The 21,764-nt window shown below is 42.0% G+C and overlaps 1 protein-coding gene across 3 annotated transcripts in view; it reads left to right on the top strand.

Moving 5' to 3' along the window:
- TBXAS1 (thromboxane A synthase 1) overlaps window positions 1–21,764 on the top strand; it is a 248,880-nt gene that overhangs the window by 3,819 nt on the left and 223,297 nt on the right. The window contains exons 1-3 of one of the 3 annotated variants that reach the window (XM_027680496.1): window positions 3,482–3,595; window positions 4,101–4,269; window positions 15,347–15,537. In XM_027680496.1, coding sequence (XP_027536297.1) covers window positions 15,440–15,537 — 98 coding nt within the window. In that variant the 5' untranslated portion in view covers window positions 3,482–3,595; window positions 4,101–4,269; window positions 15,347–15,439. Of the gene's footprint in view, window positions 1–3,481; window positions 3,596–4,100; window positions 4,270–15,346; window positions 15,538–21,764 lie in introns of those variants that run through there. The other 2 variants (XM_027680495.1, XM_027680497.1) reach the window with 2 other exon arrangements.

Genomic DNA, 21,764 nt, shown 5'->3' with positions numbered 1-21,764 from the left:
ACTCTTCCCATGCCAGCCCTGCTCCATCTGCTGGCAAGAACAATGTGGAGCCTCTGCCGTTTGCCCGCCGGGATCCAGCCCCTCCTGTCCTCCCCCTCGGCCCAGATTCCATCCATGTCTTCATTTCATCTGCCACAAGTGGCAAGGGTGAGAAGAGCAGAGCCTTCCCCAGGGACAGGAGGGACAACAACCCTTACTCTTGGATCCTAGGACAAGGAACTGCTCTCCCATGAACTTCCCTCTACTTTAGCCTCTAACATGTTGTCAAAGTTACAAATGAAGTATTGTGCACACTGGGTATTTACCCTCTGATCGCTGCTCACCTGTGGTCAGTCAAACCCCAGTGGAAATACCCTGCAAATCCACTGAGGCTTCATGGCAGACTGGGATAATGCTGGGGACAGAGTGAGATGGCAGCATCAGCTCCTGCCTCAGCAAGTGCCCAGGAAAGCAGGGTGCAGCTATGAAAGGTGTTCAGGGAAAACACCTCTGCTTTGCTGCTCAACAGTTTGCAAGGTTATTGTTTTGTCTCTGCCTCCATTTTTCCCTTGCCTACTAGGTGTTTAAGAGAATGTGCTGAGGAAAGCTCTGGCTTTTTCAAAATATGGAAGCAATATGGAAAGCTTTTGCTATGTATGAGCCTGCATGGCGTTGCAAACTTGACTCACTCTTCTCTGCACAAGTAGTTGCAGGCTGGTCGCAGCTCCCCTGTGAAAGGCAGTGGGATTTTTTAGCTCTGGCACCATTGGCTTTAAATGTTTTTTCCTCTTGTCCTACCTTCTGCTATTGGGAAATCATCTGCGCCTGGATTTTGCTTCTCTTTTCCATGTGGGAAAAGAGGCATGTTCATCCTGCTGTGGCTGTTACATATGGCAACTCTTTCAGCTCTGAGTTACAGGCAGTCAGGTGAATGGGGTGGGCTGAGGTTCCCCACGTCATCCGGCCCCCAGGGAGGGAAGGAGGGCAGCCAGCATCAGACCAATGTTTACAGAAAGTTTAGTCTCCAGTGGATTTCCCTACTCCAGCAAAACAATAGGAGGGTCTTGTGCTATATTATCCACACTTCCTCTTTATTCTGATATTATCTGTGAATTCTTGCAAATAATAGATGACTGAGACCATTTTTGTTCTGGGAAATAGGAAGATGAAAACATTAGACAGACCTTAGCAGTTTCAATAGACTTATTCATGGTGTATGTAGTTATGCAAGTCAGGAACTAGCAAAATACCTGTTGGAATAAGTAATAATCACAAAAGCAGTTCTCTTACATCTCCTTTTCAGTAAGAGATATTGTCTCGGTCAAAACGAAAGAAGAGTTCAAAACAAAAGTTCAAAACAAAAAAAGAAAGCAAGCATAACTCCACTCTTAATGCCACAAGATCTTGGGAAGCAATCCATTCCAGCTCTTCTGTGTGTCAGCTTAAATACAGGCGTTCTGATGTTCCGATATAAATTGCATGCTGGTGATTAATAGATCTTCTATCACTTGGACTTGAACTGAAGTCAAAGGAACATACTCTTTCCCCCCTCCATCTTCTTTTTCTTTTCCAAACCTGCATTAAAATAGATTATTCAGAAGTCTTGGAATGAAAAGTGGTAGGTCAAAACTCACATTTTTCTAGCAAGTCTATGAAAACTTACTTTAAAAAGTCACATACCGTAGAATCTCAATTATCCTGGAAGGCTTATCCGGGTTATGGCTTAAGTATGCTGTTCATGTGCTTGTTCTAGAAGTACAAGATGAGCTGTAGTGCTCTGCAAAGCAGCTAAACCCTTCCCTGGGCCAAATGGAGTCCAGAAGCCAGTCAATGGATTGACTTGGGCGCAGGAGTCCTGCAGCTTCCCTTCAGTCCCGTGAAGAGCTGGGCTGTGTCTCAGAGCTAGAAGCCACAGAGCAGTGGTTCCTCTGCAGTTCTGGCAGGACTCCGTGTCTGCCTCTGTGTCACGTCCTCCTCATCTGGGAAGTCTTCTTGCATTGTCATGCAACTGCACAGACGGCTGTGGTGTGGTGCTGTGTAGAAGCTTTATGGGTACCACCTGTCTCCACACTAAAACCTCCTGCATCATTCATGTATTATTATTTCCTATTATCTAGGACCTCCTTTCGTTCTCCTCCTCCTCTTCACCCCAAGTAAAGAGGGCCTGTTGGTGTATCCATGGGCTTAATACCTAGTGGTCTTGGAAGAACTTCTCTGGCTCGTTGCACATTAACATTGTTGACATTTTAATGCATATGCAATTAATAAAAATTGGGCAAAACTTTAAAGCTTTGGCTATACTCTGGACAGATTATGAATTTTATGTTCTCTGTGAAGTATTGTTAATACTTGCTACCCACAAGGGCTAATTACTAAGAGCAGATTTTACTCTGAAAGGATGGCTTTCTCTCCTTTGCACAGCCTTCCTCTCCACATTAGAAAAACAAACATTCCCAGTTAGGCAAATAGGGCTATGCTCCCAAAGGGGTTTTTTGTCAGTCTTGTGGTATTTAGTGTTCCTATTGATCTCCCAAATTCAGGACAGCAGTGACTGTGTGAGAAACTTCATATCTAGTTTTCCAAAGAAATGCCCAGCTTTTGGGAACAGATGCCTAAATAAAGGCTCAAACACAAGGTAAAACCAGAATGTGCAGTTTAGGCTTACCTTGCGTAAGTCTGTCAATTTGGGCGAAGGTAGCTTTTGAACTGAAAGCCTGAATGAGGCAAACTAATTCGGAATAAAACACTGTTAGTGTGAAATATATGTCCAGCACAGGGAAGGGGAATTCTGCAAGTGGAGGTACTCTGCAGCAACTCCCAATGTGGATAAGCCCTTAATTACTTTTAAAATCTCACCATTACTAAGCTGTGCTTATAATTTCTAGAGGCCTTGAGTTTCTGGAACAACTGGAGTATGAGATTCAATTGTGTTCACTTCAGTGGAGGATACAGCTAAGTATCAGCACGTTTGTCAGCTTGAGGCCAGTCATTAACTAATTAGTGTATGGGAACATTTAAGTTTTTCCCATCTGATTTTGCAAAGTTGTTTGGCAATACTTGCTTATGAGCTTTTTTCCCCTCACTTTTTCCCCTCTCCCTTCACAGCAAAGCAAACCCCCACCAGAAGCAAAAAGAGAATTGGAAGTACAGTAACTTCCCATTTTTCCCTTACTGTAGGAAAAAATATTTGCTGAGTTTTGCTTTTTCTTTTAATGCACACACACACACACATATATATATATAACACACACATACATATATATAGCTTTAAAAAAAATATTTAAAAGGTTTCAGAGTATTAGTTTCCTTTGCGGCCACGCAAAGCCTCCCTTCCCAGCAAGAGCGTGTCAGTGGGAGCGCGAGCGGGGCGGCACTGGAACTACAACCCCCAGAGGGCGTGTCGGGGGCAGCCGAGGGGGAGCAGGGCGGAGAGGCGCGGGGCCTCCTGGGAGTTGTAGTTCTTCGGCCCTGCCTGGCCCCTGTCCAAGTACCTGTCTGTCCCGTGGGAGGCAGCGCTGACTCCGCGCCCCACCGCTCCCCTCGGGCTGTTGCAGGGCAGCTCCCTGCTGGCAGCCCAACCAGGAACCGCTGGAGGAGGCATGGGAGACCTGTGAAGGTAAGGATCTCCTAGTACTTGCCGTGGAATAGGTGGAGGAGCGGTGGTGTAAATCCTGTTGTCCCCTCCAGTCCTCCTCGTGCCGTGCTTTTGGCTGTGAGGTGTTGCCATGTCGTTCCCGTGGCACATTTGTTGGGCGAAGTCATCGGGGCTTGGGTTGGCTGGCAGAACTGACAGCACGTGGGACCGGCTGTGTGGAGATGTCATTCTTCCCTGCAGCCATGCAGAAGTGTGGCTGTTGGCTCCTTTAGACAAAGGTTAGTCGGATAAATTAATCATTCAATCACAGAAAAAGTGGGGGTGGAAATCCCACTCCCTATAGGAACTGGAAATCTTTCTCTGGTGAATAACATCCAGGTTTTTGCTGAATTTAAGCTTGCTTTTTAAGTATTTTTTTTTCTCCTCTTAAGTTGACTTTCTAGGTCTTAGTAGAGAGAATTAGCCAAATACAAATTTGCATAAATGGCTGCAATCGTCTCTGCCGGTGTACATTTCCTTCTTCCAGTGTATCTGCTGTTTGCTAAACTGGAGGCAACTGAAAGTCTCAGGCTGTTCAGATCACTACAGTGAAAATCCTTGGAAATGCTACCAATTCATCCTGCCGCTTAATAAAACAGAGCGGTGGTCAACATAGCACAAGGAGGAGAAATGGCTTTGTGTGCTTCATGGGCCAGGTAAAACACTCCTGAACATTTTGGCTGTGATCCTCTGGCAAGCAGGTGCTTGGGAAACTATTCTAGCCTTGCTGTTAGTCCTTACACCTGAGTGTAAATTTGCCAGAGAGTTTTGGGAAATACCTTGCAAAAGGATGCTCTGCACACCTGCCATGGCTGAATGCACACGAGATCCCACATGCATAGCAGCTTGGTTCAATGACACAGTTATACCCTAATGGTCCTTTCCTACAAATAATTTACTGATTATTCTGAAGACTGCAGATTTTTGCAAAACAGTAATTTGCATTACTTATGGTCAGGGTCACTGGTTTTCAGCTACTGCTTCTGGGGTGAAAGAGCAAGCAGTGGGCAGGCTGGAAACTGTGGGAGCAGAATGGGAGTTTTTAGTTAAGGCAAGACCCTATTTAAACAAAAATGGTGAAAGTGAAGACAGGAGTTAGTCCTAGTAAAAGGTCTCACACAGGAGAAGATGTGAAAGGCAGTTAGTTCTGCTGGGAATTGCATTTTAATGGCAGTAAAGTAGCTTTGCTGTTGATCTCCGCAGATATTGCTAAATGCTGAAATGAACAGGTCTGGACAATGAAGCAGTTCGCTTCCTGTTCAGAGGCTTGGCAGCTCTGGGTCAATGTGGAGGTATGGCTTTTGAGTGTGTTGGGTTTGTGCATCCTGGGCACCAGGAGTGCTGTCGTACGGAAAGGCAGAAAGCAGAAAGCTACTGAGCCGGTGCCCTCCATGAATCAGGCATGCAGAAATGTTAAACACAGTGCCCTCCGATCTAAAACGAGGATGCTATAGCTAATGGTAGAGGTGTTGGTAAGAAGCGCTAAACTTTCTACCAACTAGTCCATTACCTTAAAAATCCCAACAGCTGTAATGGGGAGGACCCATGACTGCTTTCCACAGGGAGTTTTTCATATACCTCGTAGACCTATGGTGTATTTGATGTTCTTGCTGTTTACAGTATTAGTGGCACTGCTAGTATGTTTGCAATAGAAACTAACTTATGGAGGCATCTGAATCTGAAAGCATTCCCTACATGTTCAAGAAACTTTCTCAAATGTGAACAGCACTAATATAAAGAACAGGGATCATACCTGGCATGCAGCCTTGCTGAACTTTGAATGTTTCTCAGTACACCGTCAGTACCTATGGCAACTTAAGCCAGGGTATGAGAACCTCTGCAAGACTGTCTCCAGAGAGGCATGAAACCACTGAAAACCCTGAGACAGGGCAGGGGCTGGAGGAGGAGGATGGTCGTGGTGGCAACAAGCATCACGCAGGCAGCAACAACAGGTGGTGGGTGCCTCTTCTCCCTCCCTTCTAGTGGTGAAGGCTGTGCCAGCAAAACACATGGACCTCCCTACTCTACCTTTCCCCATCGGCCAGTCAGGCTGCAATGTTTAAAACAGGCATGGATTTTCCTGTTTACCCGTCAGCATGCTTCCCAAATGGCAATTGTGTTGGTTTTGTTTTCATTTCCTCATACATACCAGAAATCAAACAGCGTGATATGGCTAATGGGATTATATTGACCCACCTCTGCCATTGCTATTAATATCTGAAGAAATTCCCAAATGCCTCAGCCCCAGCCATAGTACAGTTGCCTGCCCATCTTTCTCTTGCCAAACAGAGCGGGGTCTTTTTACATTAGCAAGTCCAGTAATTGCTGGTTGAAATGTTGCTTCTTGGTAGTGTTAAGAAGCTAGGAACCAGATTACATGTAGAAGAGAATATAGAGAGAATATCCATTTATGACTGGATAGCAGGTTACTTTGCAATGTCATCTGAACAGTATCCAAATAGCCAATTTCTTTTTAAAAAACAAAGGAGGCTGAGGGGGCTTGGGGGGCCTCGTGCCTTTATCTCGCTGACCGTAGAAACATAACCCACCCTTTTTAAAAAGGTGCACTCAGAATCCAACCCTGGTGCACAGGCTACTAAATTTCAGTTGCTGGTTTTATGTCATTATTGCAATTGCAGTAACTCTGTAAGAGACAAGATGAAAGGTTGCTCTTTCCACTTTGAGCTCTTTCCATCCTCCACTTTTACAGCAAAGGTTATCCTAAGCGGTGTGTACATCTGTCTGTTGTAACTGTAGAAATACCTATTATTCATAACTTGCCAATGTATATGCTGGAAAAGAGAAGCTGAATTTATAACTATATTTCCTCTCTGCCAGGGCTTTTAGAGTTGAGTGTTTCAGCATTTCCATTATAAACCCCTGTTTTCTGAGGTTTATAACAGTCTTGAAGAGCATAGTGGTCTTGAACCATAATAGAAAGCATGTCATGTTGCATTTACAGTACAGTTGTAACTGCACATTAAGGAGTGTAATCTTCTCAGTGTACCCACAATGCTCCAATAAGGTTAATTGGAGCTACATATACTAAGAGAAAAACAATATTTTACCCTTGGACTTGGTGCTCTCTATTCAGAGAGCTGAGTGCATCACACAAGAACAGAGTGCATCTCCCTGCACCAGACTTACAAAAACGCCAATCCTTGCTACACCTTTAAATACTTGGCATGCATCTGTAGGGGTCCCTCTGAACGCCTGCATCCCTTGTGTGATGCCTCACTGCTTTACAGACTTGGCCAAAGGAAGCCAAGGTAAAGATGACTGAAAGAAACTGTGTTTTATTGAATGTATGGTGAGGCTTTTGTCCTGTGCAGTTTTTCTGCTGTTTCTCTGCCTTTGGCTTCTAGTCTTGCATAAATGTAGGTCCCATCTGAAACCCATCTTGTCCGCTTTCAGTCAGCTTACTCCATCTGGCATCTCGCATTCATGTGTCACTTTGCTTATGAATATAAGGTAATTGAATTACAGTTCATCATAACATCCCACTGTCCCTGGGCTGTCTGAAGTAGTCCCACCTCCTCTGTCATGCATCTGGGTAGTTGCTGGCATTTCTAGTTAGTCTGAACTGCCGCAGCCAGTGCAGGGGCTCTTAAGGAGAAAGCTCCCCATACACTGGGAAGGATACATATTTCCTTTTCACACTAGCTCAGCCACAGTATAAGGCTGGGTTTATCTGCCACTCGGTAGAAGGCATCAGAAGGTAGGAGGCTGGACTCTGTGAACCTTAGGCTCAGATCCCAACTGCACTAGAGTTTGAGAGAGCAAGTTAGAAGGAGTGTCAGCAGGGTTGAAATCTTGTTGAGACAAAGTTTTTCTTGCTGTTTCAACTCATACGTCAGGTTATTTACTCTTCCACTTAACCTCTCCTCCCGTGGCTAGCAGGTCAGCTTATTGGGTTCATGCCTTTTTGCAAGTGTTGCTAACCTCAAGCATTGAGAAATCACAAATTTACTCTCATATTCATGAGACTGCAGGAGAAACATGCATTTTTTAAATTGAGCAATTAAAATAGTTTAATTAGTGTTTTAGCCCTGATCCTTTGAGTTTCATAGCTTTGGAGCATTTTTTTCCTTGCTTTGAGCTTGACCATCTTTGCCCCTGTAAAACTGTATTTGTCACAATTGCACAAATGGACAACCAGTGCTTTAGCAAAAACCTCAACTAAACCAAGACTTGCAGAAATAACCTGAAATTTGGAAATTCCTGGTTTTGCGATTGTGTAAGTTTTGTTTTCACTTTTTCTTTTTTTCTGTCCCCTCATCAGTTATGCATGTCTGTGTTACAACATATCTGCTGAGAATGAGAGAGCTGAAGGGATTTCTGATTCGGTGAATTAGTGTACAAGTGGTCAGCAGAAAGGACTGCAGCAAAAAAACCCAATGAATGAGAAAGTACAAAAGGCTGAACTAAAGTAAAGCCACCCGTATGTTGCATGTGCTCTTCTGCTGCATATAAGGGGGCTGCAATTTGCATGTTAGTTGTCTGTGATCCCTTTCATATGGGTAAGAAGGCCTTTGGGAAAACTTGGCATGATCTACCAAGAATTATTCATCATGTGATGCATACATTTAGGCAGCGAATACCCACTTGATAGGGGCGTGAGTCAAAATAAGGCTTTTCAATGTACTTTATATTGTCCCTTCATTTGCTCTGTAGTCTGAAGGTGCTGTAGGTCCTCCTGCTTTGTGTGTTCCAGTGCCCCATATATTTGTGTTCTTACTACCTTCTGGAAACATTTGTCATGATTGTTCACAGTGCAGCTATTGTTGTTTTTAAATGCTTATCATGGGGAACATTTTCAAAGGCAAGAGAGGCAACAGGGCAACAACTTCCCCTGGCCATGTACAAGAGTCAGAGCAGCACTACCAAACCCTGTAGCTGGTGTTCTCCACGAGAGCTTCCCGTGTCCTGTAAAGGGATGTTTCTGCATCCTAAAAGAGTGGCTCTGTGGATGCCACTAAAGAATTGCTGAAGAACTGGGGCTGTTTTTTGACTAATTTGAGCTGCCAGGTTGAGTTTCTTTGCAGTCAGGTTGCCTTTCTACATCTGGATGTAAACTAATAGCCTCTGGGCTTCTTGAGGTATGAGAACCATTGCTGTGGCAATAGTATTAGTCTAACTTGCTTGATCGTGACCTTTCTTTTTCCTTTGTTCCAGTTTACTGCCTCTTTTGTGCAGAGACTAGGTGGTGGTGGTACCTGATATGTTGTACCTCTTCTGGTTTTGGCATGTTTGTATCATCTAATACATTGTACAATCATTTTCTCTTTCTTTTTTTTCTATCTTATTCATCTCAGAGGGCCCCAAAACAAAGAGGCCTCCAAACCCTATGATTTTTGACCATTAGAGATAATGCATGAAGGAAGAACTGATACTGCCCACAGTTCCCAGGTGGAACACAATTCTACCATTCTTGTCAGGCTGAAGGCCATAACCTGTGGGGACATTCTCCATTCAAATCTGTGGGGTTTCTGCTGGGATCATATGGTATTTGAAAAAACAGTGGTGGATCCCAGGTGAAGAATACTTCTTTACCTTCTCTGAGGTTCATGATTTTTGAGAGTTTTGGTGCCTTACCCTTTTGTCATTTTGGATTTTGACAGGGTATTGATAAATGCATTGTATTAGGGAATTTGCTGTTTCAATTACCCTACTCCCATGTGCCTCTCATTATCTTTTTACCTTAGTACTGAGCTTGTCAGGGCACTGAAGGTACCAATTAATGTTAATTGTCTTGACTGATCTCACCTGAGACTCCCCACTGGCATGTTGTTCCCATGGGCCCAGGACCCCACTGAAGTTTGGGTCTGGGTGCTCAGTGGCTGACTTGAATCCCTGTGTGGGCCCTGGTCCTGGTTCACTCTTTGCTGTGCCAATGGACCTTGTTACCTGCCTCCAGTGTTCAGCCTGGTGAGCCTTCACCCCTTGGTGAGGGATGGTCCATGTGGGGGTTGCCCTCAGATCTCATTCCACCCCCCTTCTGGCCCTGACAGCCCAGGCTGTTGATAGTCAGCATCAGCAATCAGCTGCTTTTGAAAGAGTCACTGAGCAGCATGTTCATCCAGCTTTTGGCTTGTCCTTTTCACAGGCACAATGCAGGTTGGACAGCTGTGGCTGTCTTCCTGCCACAGGACGGTCAGATCTACCTGTTCTTTGCTGCTCTTCTCCCTGTTGTCCTTTCTATTTGTTCTTCAACTCCCCTTCTCCTGTCAGGGCACCTAGAAGGATGCGATGTCCCGAGTTTCTCCAGCTGGCAGTTCAGGAGCCATTGCAGTGCTCCACGTGGTGCTGGTTGCTATGGCTAATTGCCTCTGAGGTGCCTGCCCTGATTTTAAGGAGGCTGCATGTAGTCATTCTCTAATCTTTCTCAATCTTTGTATGGTATTGAAAAGATTTCACAGTAAAATTATTGAACTGTAAGCTGGAGAGGTAAGGTGGAGAATGTAGTAGCTAGAGATAGCACATTGAGCTCTCAAAATATTTCTATTAATTGGGGAAAACCAGCAGGAAAGGACTGGGCTTTATACGTTTTGGTGTCAATCTCCCCAGCTAATGGATGACAGAGAAGTCAATATGCACAGTTTATTTAATTAAGTTATAGAACAAGGTACTTCTGTAAGTTTTTCACAGTTCTTTTGACCTGTGATCCAGCACTGATATGCAGTTTGGAGAATTCAAGCCTGGAATTGGTTATCTAGAGTAGCTTTTCAATCAAATAAAGAAGGTAAGGTATTTCTCATGGTGTTTAAAACCTGAACTTCACAAAAGAAATTCTAAATTACCAGTTCTTACCATGGTATTGTTACAAAAGCAACCTCACCTTGAATATTATGTGCAGTTTTGGTCACCACAATAAAAAAAAGATACTAAACTATTAGAGAGCGTCCAAAGGAGGGCAAAAAAAATGGTGAAGGGCCTTGAGGAGAAGCCATATGAAGAGCAGCTGAGGTCACTTGGTCTGTTCAGCCTGGAGAAGAGGAGACAAGGGGAGACCTCATTGCAGTATACAACCTCCTTGTGAGGGGAAGAGGAGGGGCAGTGGTGACCAGTGACAGGACCTGAGGAAATGGCCTGAAGTTGTGTCAGGGGAGGTTTAGGTTGGATATTAGAAAAAGGTTCTTCACCCAGAGGGTGGTTGGGAACTGGAACAGGCTTCCGAGGGACATGTCATGCCATCAGGCCTGATGGAGTTCCAAGAAGCCTTTGGATGATACTCTCAGGCACATGGTGTGACTCTTGGGGATGGTCCTGTGCAGGGCTGAGAGTTGGACTCGATGATCCCTGTGGGTCCCTTCCAACTCAGCATATTCTGTGATTTATATGTCTCTCTGCAACTACAAGACTAGCCTAGGCAGGGTTCTTTGGCTTTTGCTGTCAATGTGGAGCTATTGATCCATCAACATAAATCCTTACTTATCTCCAGTCAAGTTTATAGGACAATGAAATTATAGGATTGCTTGAATCAATCAATGTTTCTAAAGCCAGCTATAGAAATATAAACAAGTTACTGATTATTTAATAAAGTCAATTTGCTTAGAAATGCCTGGCGACGGGCAGCAGATGTTACAGTAATTTTTGCTTTCTCTGGAATTTCACAGGGGATGCAAGATCTTAATGTCACTATTAGCAAAGGTAACTTTATTTTAGAAACTCATTCTGAACTCTCACAGCAAGAGGAAGAAACTATCATTCCTTTTGACCACAAAACCTGTGCTATTTCTAAGTGGAGTTCTTTGAAATAACTAGGATATCTCACAGCTTGTTGCTTTTAGAGGGGACTTAGTACAGTGGCACTACATTTAGTTAGCATAACGAGGTTTTTAGCCCCTGAGATATTGACTGAGTTTGAAGTACCAAAACTTTTAGTCAGCTAAGATTAAATTTGTTAGTGAAGTACAAGTTTGCATAATATTTTAGCTTTCCTAGAATTTTAAGCTGGGTGCCTGTTTCCTGAGAAGCATTTAGGTTAATATAACCAGGTTCTGACTTGGCAAAACAATTTAAGTGTAGAAGTGTGTCTTTCAGTTTCTCAGTTGGAAGTGTCATGAAAGTGGCCTCCTCAGCGTGGTTTTACAGTTATTGTGTTTGCCTTCTGAGATCCAGTTTATTGGAGTGGTTTTATTCAAGGTGGTTCAAGAATCTTCCATGTGCTCATGGTGTCCTTTTGGTGCTCCCATCTGTTTTGAATGTAGAGCAAGATCTTTATTAGTAGACTCTGGTGCCTTGGTGGTCTGTCTGTTGGGTAGTTTATCATAGTTTGTCATGCAGGAGTACAAAATCATCTGATTAATCTACCTAATCAATCCTTGAACAGGGATAGTAATAATTAAGTCACAGATGGCCATTATAAATCCCTCTATTCCAATAGATTAATATTCCCTGTACTTTGGATATTAGGGTTGTTTTAAATTTTAAAAAAAATCCATGTGAAATGTGTCTTTGATCTTTTTGACTGGTCTACCTTCAAGATATTAAGAATTCATTTTGGCTTTGGAAAGGTTTTTGTCTTTAAGATAAATTATTATCATACATACTTACAAATTTTTGTACATGGGCTTTGTTAAAGCTCATACATAAACTAGTCTGATTAATTATTTTTTAAGCCATTTTATGGTATTTTGATCTGCAGTATTTTGTTGCTATACCAGAATGTAGTTGATCTGTGCTACAAATTTATGTAGACCCTGGGCTTCCTTCACGTATGATAAAGTTGGTGTGGCTCAGCCTTAATTAGATTATCATAGACCTAAAACATACAAGGTAGAATAGCACGAGAGGAGTTGAAATTGGTCATTAGCAGGAGTGCATGGTTAGTCTAGCTGGTGAAGTCATTAGCTTCTAAAATAGATAAGACTACACTTTCCATTTGATATGCTTTGAAGACAAGTCATAATCCTTAATGTGATTTAAGTTTACTGAGAAGGTCTATGATCCTGCTTTTTAATAAGCTCTGTATTTCATGTCGGAATGATACCAGTGTATGTCAAGCATTGCTGAGGTTCATAGCCACAGTTGTATTCATTTGGAAGTTAAAATGCATTGGTTTTGGAAGAGCATTTACAGAAAATACTATTGCAGTCAGACAGGGCTTTAAGACATGAAAGCTTCCTGTAAAACCTGGATTGTCTGGGTGCCAGGCTTTTTTTTTCTTTTACATTTGAGGAACAATTCAGTTCCTCAGACTTCAAATGCTGTTACGTACTTCCCTGTTTAATACTTACTGCTGCCAACATCTGTGCAGGCTGAAGCTCTGCCTGTTCAGAATTGAATTGCTTCTGTCTTGTACGTCTGCCATTTGCTGGGGAGCTCCAAGGCAGTGCCGGGGAAGGAGGGATGTGATGGATGTCTTCTTGTAGATAACGTTTTGTTTGTGATGAGCAAGGCGGTGATCTATGGAATTTACTTGCTGCAGGAAAGAAGAGCTTGGATGGCACCGTGTCAAGGAGCTGCAAAGCTTGGTAGATGCAATCTGGAGTGAAGCCTGGTGGAGGCAAATGCAGACAGTGCTGCTGACTCATAGCAGTCTTAGAGGAAAAGGCTTTCTTCCACTTCTGCTTGCCTCTGGCTTCCTCCAGCATGTGGTTGGTGAGAACTTTGTCTCCCTAGTTCTCTAGGGAGAATATTTTTGACCAGTGTGGCTCAACAAAAGGAAGGGAGGTTGGTGAAAAATATCTGTTAACTGGTTAATTAGGATGACATTTCTCATGTAAAGGACCTCTAAAGAGAGACTCGGGATTGATAAGTAGCCTGTTTGCGGTCTGTCTGCATCCCTGACTCCTTTTCCCCCACCCTGCAAAGCATCATGTGGATTTATGTGGCTCTTCACAGAGCTGAGATCCTTAACTCTGAGATGATAACTATGAGTGTGTGGGTCTGTGATGAGGAGTGCTCCGGGTAGGTTTTGGAGTCGATGCTGTTGTGCCACCCTTCCTAATGGCTGGAGGTGCTGAGTTAAAATCCTTCAGCAAGTAACAGGTGATGAGGCTTAAAAAATAAAACAAACACCAACATCAAAACCAGAAAAGGATGAAAAGAAAAGCTTGATTATGTGTTGTCTTACAAATTGTATGCTGATGTGAGAGCCTATTTTCTTTCATAATCCATGCATTTGAGAACTATTCATCCCTCCTATTTCCCAGTGTGACTGGCAAAAGACTGCAATGCTTCTTAAAAAACAAGTGAGGTGTGTACTTGACCTGCGTGTGCTGATAGGAGTTATGCAGTCAACTTTAATAGGAGAGCATCTGAACTCTATATACAGAAAAATATGTCTTTTAACTCAAAAGCCAAGTAAATAAAAGTACAGTGAAATCAGAATATTATTTCTTACCTTCTACACTTGTGATTAGTTTAGTTTTTTGAAGATACTTTAATGCATATGGATATTTGATTTTTAATTTTATTTTTTTTTTAAAGAAGTCCCACAAAATCAGTTGCTGGTTGGGGTTGGCTTCTGCCCACTGATTAATTGCTTGTGTCACTGGTCTTGATTCTTGTTGTAGTTGTTCTCAGATAAGTTGCCAGCAGCAGCAAACCAGCAGAGCTGTTATTGACCCAGAATAGCAATAGAGTTGTTAATACAAGCAAGGTTTTCTGTGAACTATGTTGCTATTCTGTGGAGCTGATGAGCTGGTTAACACCTTTTACTTATTCTGCGAGGATCTGAGGCTGGAAGGGAATTAATGCAGCAGTGAAGCACAGGAGAACCAAAATAGCAATGATTCAGTTAGAGTAGAGCCAAATCTTCTTAAAATTAAACTCCATTGTGTTAGAGACTTTGCTTTTTTTGATACCTATATTATTAACTTCTCTGATAAATGCAGGAAATGTAATACAGTGATATTGGAGAAGCCTTGCACATTAAATCTAAGCTATTGTCTTGGGGTTGTAATAGAAGAAACCACTCTTCATCTGGTGTGTTATAAGAATCAGATTTTACAGAATTTCTGTTTCTCAAGGTTACCATATAATTCACAAACCTAGTTTTTGCATAGCATTGATTTTCTTAACTTTCAGATAGGTTGTTTATAATGAGTGGGAAGTCTGCAGTACATATATGAATATTTATAGTTTCATAAGTAACAAAGAATACTGGACAGTTCAGGGAGTTTTTGTCATAGGCAAGGGCATTTACTTGAAAGCTGCTGCTGTTGTTATCCTGAAGATTTTTTTGATTATGGAATTTGGTTACTTTGGTGTGTAACAGGTTGGTGGTCTTCTCTCATAGAGTTTTCCTCTAATTCCTCCTTTTAGTGTGATAATTTAAAGTTTACTTTGTTCCTTTCTTTCAAGATATAACCAGCTTGTAAATTAAGTGCTAATGAACTTTTATGTTGCAAAAATGCTCTATTTTTGGTATTTCAGAGAATGCCACTGTTTGTATGTCAGGGCACCCCTGAAAGTGTCTTAATATTTTTCTTCCATGATCTGTAACATAGTCAGGCTCTCTTCCCCTCTTTTTTTTCCCCACATATTCCCCAGTTTCCCATACTCGATGTCTAAAAACCTATTCAGCAGCACTGATGTCTCAAGGGGTGGGTATGTAAATATTTATTGTCATGACAGTCAACAACAGTGGGAGGGGGGAAATTGCTACATTCTACCATTCAGGGAACCTTCGAGTTCTGTGTCAGTGTGTGCAGTCGATGAGAAGAGGAAAGGTTTGCAGTTTGTACTTGACATGTTTTTGCTCTCTCGGTTCCTGTTTTGTTGCAGATGTCATTCATATAGCAGTGGAAGGCTTTATCAGCTCTTGCCGAGGCTTTCCCCTGCACTCAGCACTCAAGGCTGGAGCTGTAGTGGAGGAAAATGGAGCCTGTAGATCTCCTGGCATTTGCCTCTGTAGAAATGAATAGTACAAGAGTCACCCTGGCTTTGCTGGTGGTCTTCCTGGTCCTGCTGTATTGGTAAGTGATAACAGTGGTATGGGCTGCACATCAGACACAAAGCCTGCTGAAGCTCCGCCAACATCTACAAAGTCTTTTATTCATGTGGGGAAACTGGAAGATAATTGCTTGGGAGGGAAATGGTGGGGGAGTTGGTTTGGATGCAAAGGTTGTACTTAATACTAACAAAACTCATGATGCTTTTAGGGAATTCTCCCCTTGCAGTATTGTCTTGTAAGTGCTTTACCAACAAACTGCTAACAAAAATTGTCTTCAAAATGAAAAAAACCCCAACTTATCTGTTGGTTTCTTATTAATTTCTGTGGGCAGCAGGAACATTGGTTAAAAAGAAACCAAGTTTTCGTTGGACTTCTTCTCTGTACTATGCAGCACACTTGCCATGTTTCTTGGCTGAAGTGTACAGACACTTTAACTGCTGCTTGAATTTCCTCTCTTGTTCTTTCCACACTGACTAGTGGATACAAATCAGAATAACAGCAGCCCTAATGGTTAGCACAGTAGGCATTGCAGTGAGCTGTGCTGAAATGAGAAAACATACCCTGTCCCAACAATTTATTTCAGAAATTAAATTAACGGAACTGGGAGTACTTTTCTGACTGTTTTTACTTGTATACATCCTCAAATCCTGCTTTCCAGTCAAAGAATGTTTTTTTTTCTCAATTGTATGAGTGTTCAAGAAACACTCAGGTATGGTTGTAGAAAAAGAACATGTGACAAAACCCCAAAGCTAATGTAGAAGAGAATAGTCATGGCACCATGAGTTTAGCACAATCGTTGTAGCAATGTAAATGACAGATCACTTCTGCATGTATTTTGTCATTCACCCTGTTGAGCATCAATTTCTTTCTGTGTCCAGGGAGGGTCTAGAGAGACTAAAAAGAGTCAAACTCATATCTGACGTGCATTGCTATATCAAGTAGGTGGGTGGCCCTGATTTCTTAACAAGATCTCCCCAAATCATCACAAATGTTCAAGTCCTACTTCCTTTGAATTTTACTGGGAAAAGAATGACAGCTCTAGATCCTTAAGTAAGACCATGCTGTTTAGCTGCCAACCTGTGCATCTCTGTGAGCTTAAGGGGATGAGAGGGAGGACAGAGGCACATCCAGAGTTCAGAAAAGCAGCAGATCAGGTGGTGAGATCTGACCACCTGTGAGTTATCTGAAAGAGCCTGATACTTCCACGAAGTACATGTCCAAATGTGCAGAGATCTGTGAAGACACAGAAGTGCTCCTTGTAAATGTTGGGTACCTTCTGGTGTATGCTTGTCCAGGGCCTCATTTTCTGGTTCCATTTAGGGAAGGCAGTTCCTTCCCTTGAAGTTATAACATGGTGTTTTAGTGCACATTCAGTCTTGCCATTAACAAAACTGGCTCTAATTGCAGAGTTAAGGCAGGCTTATGGGTATGGTCAGTCACTGCTGAACAGAGTGCCTATCATTTAAGTTTCAAAAAGTTCAATTTAGCAGTGAGGTGGGAAATTGTCTAACAGCAGAGACACTCCATTCAGTGTGCCTCCTTTGCTGATTGAAGGTGAGTTCTGTGAAAGCATCAAGAAAAGGAAGCTGAAGTTTTATATGGGGGAAGTGTTTTATACTCTTCCCTGCCAATGGTTATTACTGCCCAGTCTTGTTGATCTACAGATTCAGGTTGATTTTTAAGCAGCTTATTAAATACAGGTGTCTACAGGTCACTATTCCAATGAGAAGCTTAAACCTGCAATGAAATATGCTGGGCAACATCTGTGGGCTATTGGTAGATTTGCCTGATGGCTAAGTTATTCAGAGTCATTTATCTCAGTAAAATGCGGTGACTTAACCTGTAAGCTAATGTCTTGAAGCACATCTGCTAGTGTGGTGGTTGTTCTTCAGACTTGTCAACTTATTCATTTTGAGTCTATTTTGTTTAGTTTTTTTACTGCATGCCTGTTTAAACAAATGAGTAAAGCTCAATGCATGCTCACAGATTGCTTTATTCATGGCTGAAACCTTGGGTTCAAGGAATCATTGAAACAGTAAAACGGTTGCCAATAGAAATGCAGGTTCTTAGTGCTAGAGAATGTTTTTATTACAGCCATGTTGCATACCTGATTATCTGTCTCTTCTAGGAGTCAGAAAACATGAGTGTTGTGTATGGCAGGAGTGATAATAAAGTAATAACTCTTAAAGTTCTTTTGATGTTTATGTTTTCATTCTAAGCCTTTTTCTCATTATTTAATAACTCCTGAATTATTCTTTTTCTTGCTTTATCTACCAGGATTGTACCTTTTCAGAGGGGCAGTCATGGGGGAAGGGAGGAACGAATGTTTGCTGTTGTAAATTTTGTTATGGTGGTACCTTATAATAGATCAGGGTCATGTTGTGTCAACTCTTGTGTGAGTACAAAGAACAGGCAGTTTGTCCACCTTGTTGGCTGTAAAAGGCTTAGTAAGGCTCAAAAGAAGGCAGTTGCAGGTAGAGGAGAGAATCAAAAGATCTAATGCACACTGGAATAGGAACATGGTGATGGCAGCTGTCATGCTATTGAGCTATTTCCTTTGCATGATTTTTGTGGGTGGGGGTACTCAGTGGTTTAAATGACAGCCTTGAGCTGCTGTCCATCAGCTCGGCCTCAGTCACTGTTAGTGCGTGTGTATTGTAAGGCCAGCTGTGATTTGTCACAGTTCAGCTGGCAGGTGGTATCTTGCTAAGCTGTGATAAGACCAATCTCTTCACATTTTTGGGTATGGTGAGGTCATATGAAGAATGGGTTGATTGGGAAAGGGAGGAGAGGCTATAGCGGCATAAAAATAAACTTCTGGGGAAGATAGAGTTCTTAGGAAGAAACTTGAATGGTTTGATGATTTTTTTGGCTGTTATTTATGGTACAATGAAGATCATCAATAACTCTTTATAAAAAATTCTTTAATAGCACATCTCTGATTCCTCATATGTTGTCATCAGTGTAATATGAGGGTGATGCTTGTGGTGCAGCGTGTCAATTTTAAGTCAGTGGAAGCAAGTATAATCTCTGTGTTTGTCTTCCACATGACCTTAAGTCAGCTATAAGGAGAGGCTTTTTAAGGTAGTTGATCTAATGTTGGGAGTAGAAATAACTGAATAGCTTTTGGGTACATAGTCTCTTCAGACATGAAACAGGAAGAACAAACCTGAGGTTGGTTTTTTGGTAATCTGTTAATTTAAGAGGCTGCTCACACCTGTTTGCTATCCCCCATTCCTGAAGGACTTAGTCGTCTGCTACCCTCCCCATTCTACTTGTTCTCAGTAGGTCAAAGTCTCTTCTTGCAGACTTCATATCACGGATTCTTCGATGGCTGTTGCTGTATCACTGCTATTGTGATAGGCAACTAAATTACTGCTTTATTGACCACAAAAAGGCATAATATGGCTAAATACCTAAAGTTCAGTCATACCAGTGGCACAACACTTAGCAATCTTAAAAAAATCTCTTGTCCATGTCCCTCCCACCCGCTGTGATTTCTTTCTACCCAAACTGATCATGAGAGCAGTTTCTTTTAAGTGCACTTTCTTTCTCAGTTGCAAGCACTGCTGTCTCTATTTGCCTAATCTCTGTGAATCTCAGGGTTTTTTTTCAGGCATGAAATAAAACAAACACTTAAGGGAGGGATGAGGTTAACATTTACAAATCCCAGTGATATTCTCTATTGAAAAATACAGTAGTATGTCTATGCAACATATTGTTCATTTTCATTTCAAACATATGCTGAGTTGGATATCCCATGCTTGGCTGTAGCTGCAAACATTGCTTTGTGTCTTTCTTTTTGCTGTCTGGGTAGATGTTTGATAAAATGAAAGCAGGAGTTTATCTTGCTTTAAAGTTTAATGTACCATAAGCTGAGCATTATGAAGAAGCTGTCACAGCATTCAGATACCTGTGTTCAAACTGGATTATCAACCCCTTGTCTAAACAAACCTGGGTTTTTTTAGAAACATGGAGGTTGGATGGGAGTGTTTGTTTATGTTTGTAAGATACATGTCTAATTGCATGCTTTCAAACGTAGCAAAACATATACTAATGGTATTCTTATCTGTTTCTGAAAAGCTAAGTAATTCAGAAAGACTCCATTTGCACATTTTTACATTCTACATTTTTACAGTAATATTAATACTCACTTGTGTTACAAACATGTATAGAGACACTAAGAGATTTGGGTTCCATTGGATCAAGGTACTGTCCACCCATTGCACAGCAAGTCAACCTGACCCAAAGCATCTGCAGTCTCTGATCAAAAAGAATGAAAATTAAGTATTTTTCTTCCTCTGATCTTAAGTTTAGAAGTTTGCATACAGATAGATGTGGGAGATACTTACACATGGGGGACATGTTAGAGTTCATCAGTTGGTACCACACCTGTACTAGACCACATCAGAAGTTGATCTCAGGACAGGTTGTATTTCGATACAGGTGACTTCAGTATGATTGCTTGTTTGGCATTACTTGACATTTTGTGGTTTTGGAAAGGGAAAGTTTAGAGGTAATCTTTCTCCAGCAAAAACTTCATTCTGGTTTTGCAGAACTTTGCTCTTTGGGCTTGAGTTAGGTAAAACTGAGGTCAAATAGATCTCAGGTGTTGGGGTTTTTTTCCAAATTAGATGCTATCTAATACTAGATCTTCGACCAATTTTTGGTGCTTGAAAAATCAGTATTTACTGAAGATGTTTGAGAGCTAGAGCTTTGAGCTTATAGGCTGAGTGCAGGCATAAAGTGAGCAGATTATTCTCCCTAACACATCCAGATGATGCTTCTGGACAGATCCAGCAACAGGCAGTACAAAGTCTGGATCCTTTCTGGATCCACTACTGACTGTGGGTGGGCAGGCTCTAACCTTTCCACCTGTCGCTGCTGCCATCAAAGACACAGTGTTGCAAGGACCGCTATGGCTGGAAACAGGCCTGGGTACAGAGCATCATTATACACTCAGAAAGATATACAGCTCCACTCTTGTGTCAGGCTCTTTGAGCTGAGAGGTTCAGAGAGGCATTCCTATTCTCAGATGTTAGAGCAAGCTTGTTTCCCTCGCTGGCAGAAAGCACAGCTCTGTAGACAATGAGTGCTCAGGGGCCAGTGCTCCTGTACTGCTGCTGGGCTCTGGCTGCTGAACGTGTCTCCATCTTCCACATCCCTCCTGCAGCCGTGGCCGACCTCTGAGCTGGGATCTAAGGTTATGGTCCCTAATGAATCTGCCCCGATTACAACCTTGTAGCTTCTCAGTTTACAGTGAACACAGCATCAGGTTTACAGGATCAGAAGGCAGAGAAGTTTGATGGGTTTTATATTCTGTTAACCCCAGCTGGTGTTTTTCTTTTTCCCTAAAATGGCCGTTATGTCAGTGGAAATCATTCTGCTTCCCTCCCCTTCATTCGAATGTCCCATTATGAAAGCTGGGAGGATCTGACTCAACAGGAAACATTAGCAAACTGCTGTTGATGACAGAAAAGAAGCCTAAAAGATTGTGAATTGTCTTTGTCATGCAGTTTCACATCGAGCAAATCCGGAATTCCCACTAATGTGTCAAACATAATTTGATCCCACAGCTGTGCAATATAAGGCCTTGTCTTTGAGCTAAATCAAGCATCTCTAGGTGAGCCTGAGAAGGAGCAGAGTAAGCTACTGAATTATAATTTGGAAAAGTGCCACACCACAAATGACTAAATACTTTCTTTCTCTGGGAAAAAAAGTAGATTTGATCATCCAGAAAGAAGTTCACTCAGTGCCCTGATTATGCTGCTTTCAGGTAAACAAAGTTATCTTATTTTTTTGGGAAGAGGTAGAACAGTTTTCTGTCACTACTGCAACTTCAGAGCTAGATTCTCTGGGATGTCCTCAGAGGCTGTTAGAACACCTTGGTTATTCCGATAAACATAGCTGGGCCTCTAATAATGTGCAGGTTTGGTTTTGTTTGCTTGCACTGCACCTCAAAACTTAGAACTCTCTTATGTTCAAGTTGTTTTGGTTTAAATTTAGGTATTACATGTCAAGCAGTGTTTATTTGAAGGCCCTCAAGGGCTTGCTGAGTTTTTGTCTTTTATGAAGGTGCATTTTACCCTAAAAACTCTGCGTAAAGAAGTCAATATCCAGCCTATTAATTCCTTGTGGCCTTTGTTTTTCCCTAAACCTTTTCATGCCTTGTTAAATCCGATATTAAAGCAGAGTTTTTAGTGCATGGAGATTAGAGCATTAATATGTTAAGGTAGATGTACAGGGATA

The sequence above is a fragment of the Neopelma chrysocephalum genome, unplaced genomic scaffold (genome assembly GCF_003984885.1).
Source record: "Neopelma chrysocephalum unplaced genomic scaffold, ASM398488v2 Primary Assembly neopelma1_59, whole genome shotgun sequence".
NCBI classification, from domain to species: Eukaryota; Metazoa; Chordata; class Aves; order Passeriformes; family Pipridae; genus Neopelma; species Neopelma chrysocephalum.
Note: the sequence above shows the minus strand (reverse complement) of the source record. Positions and strands in the feature narration are given on the sequence as shown.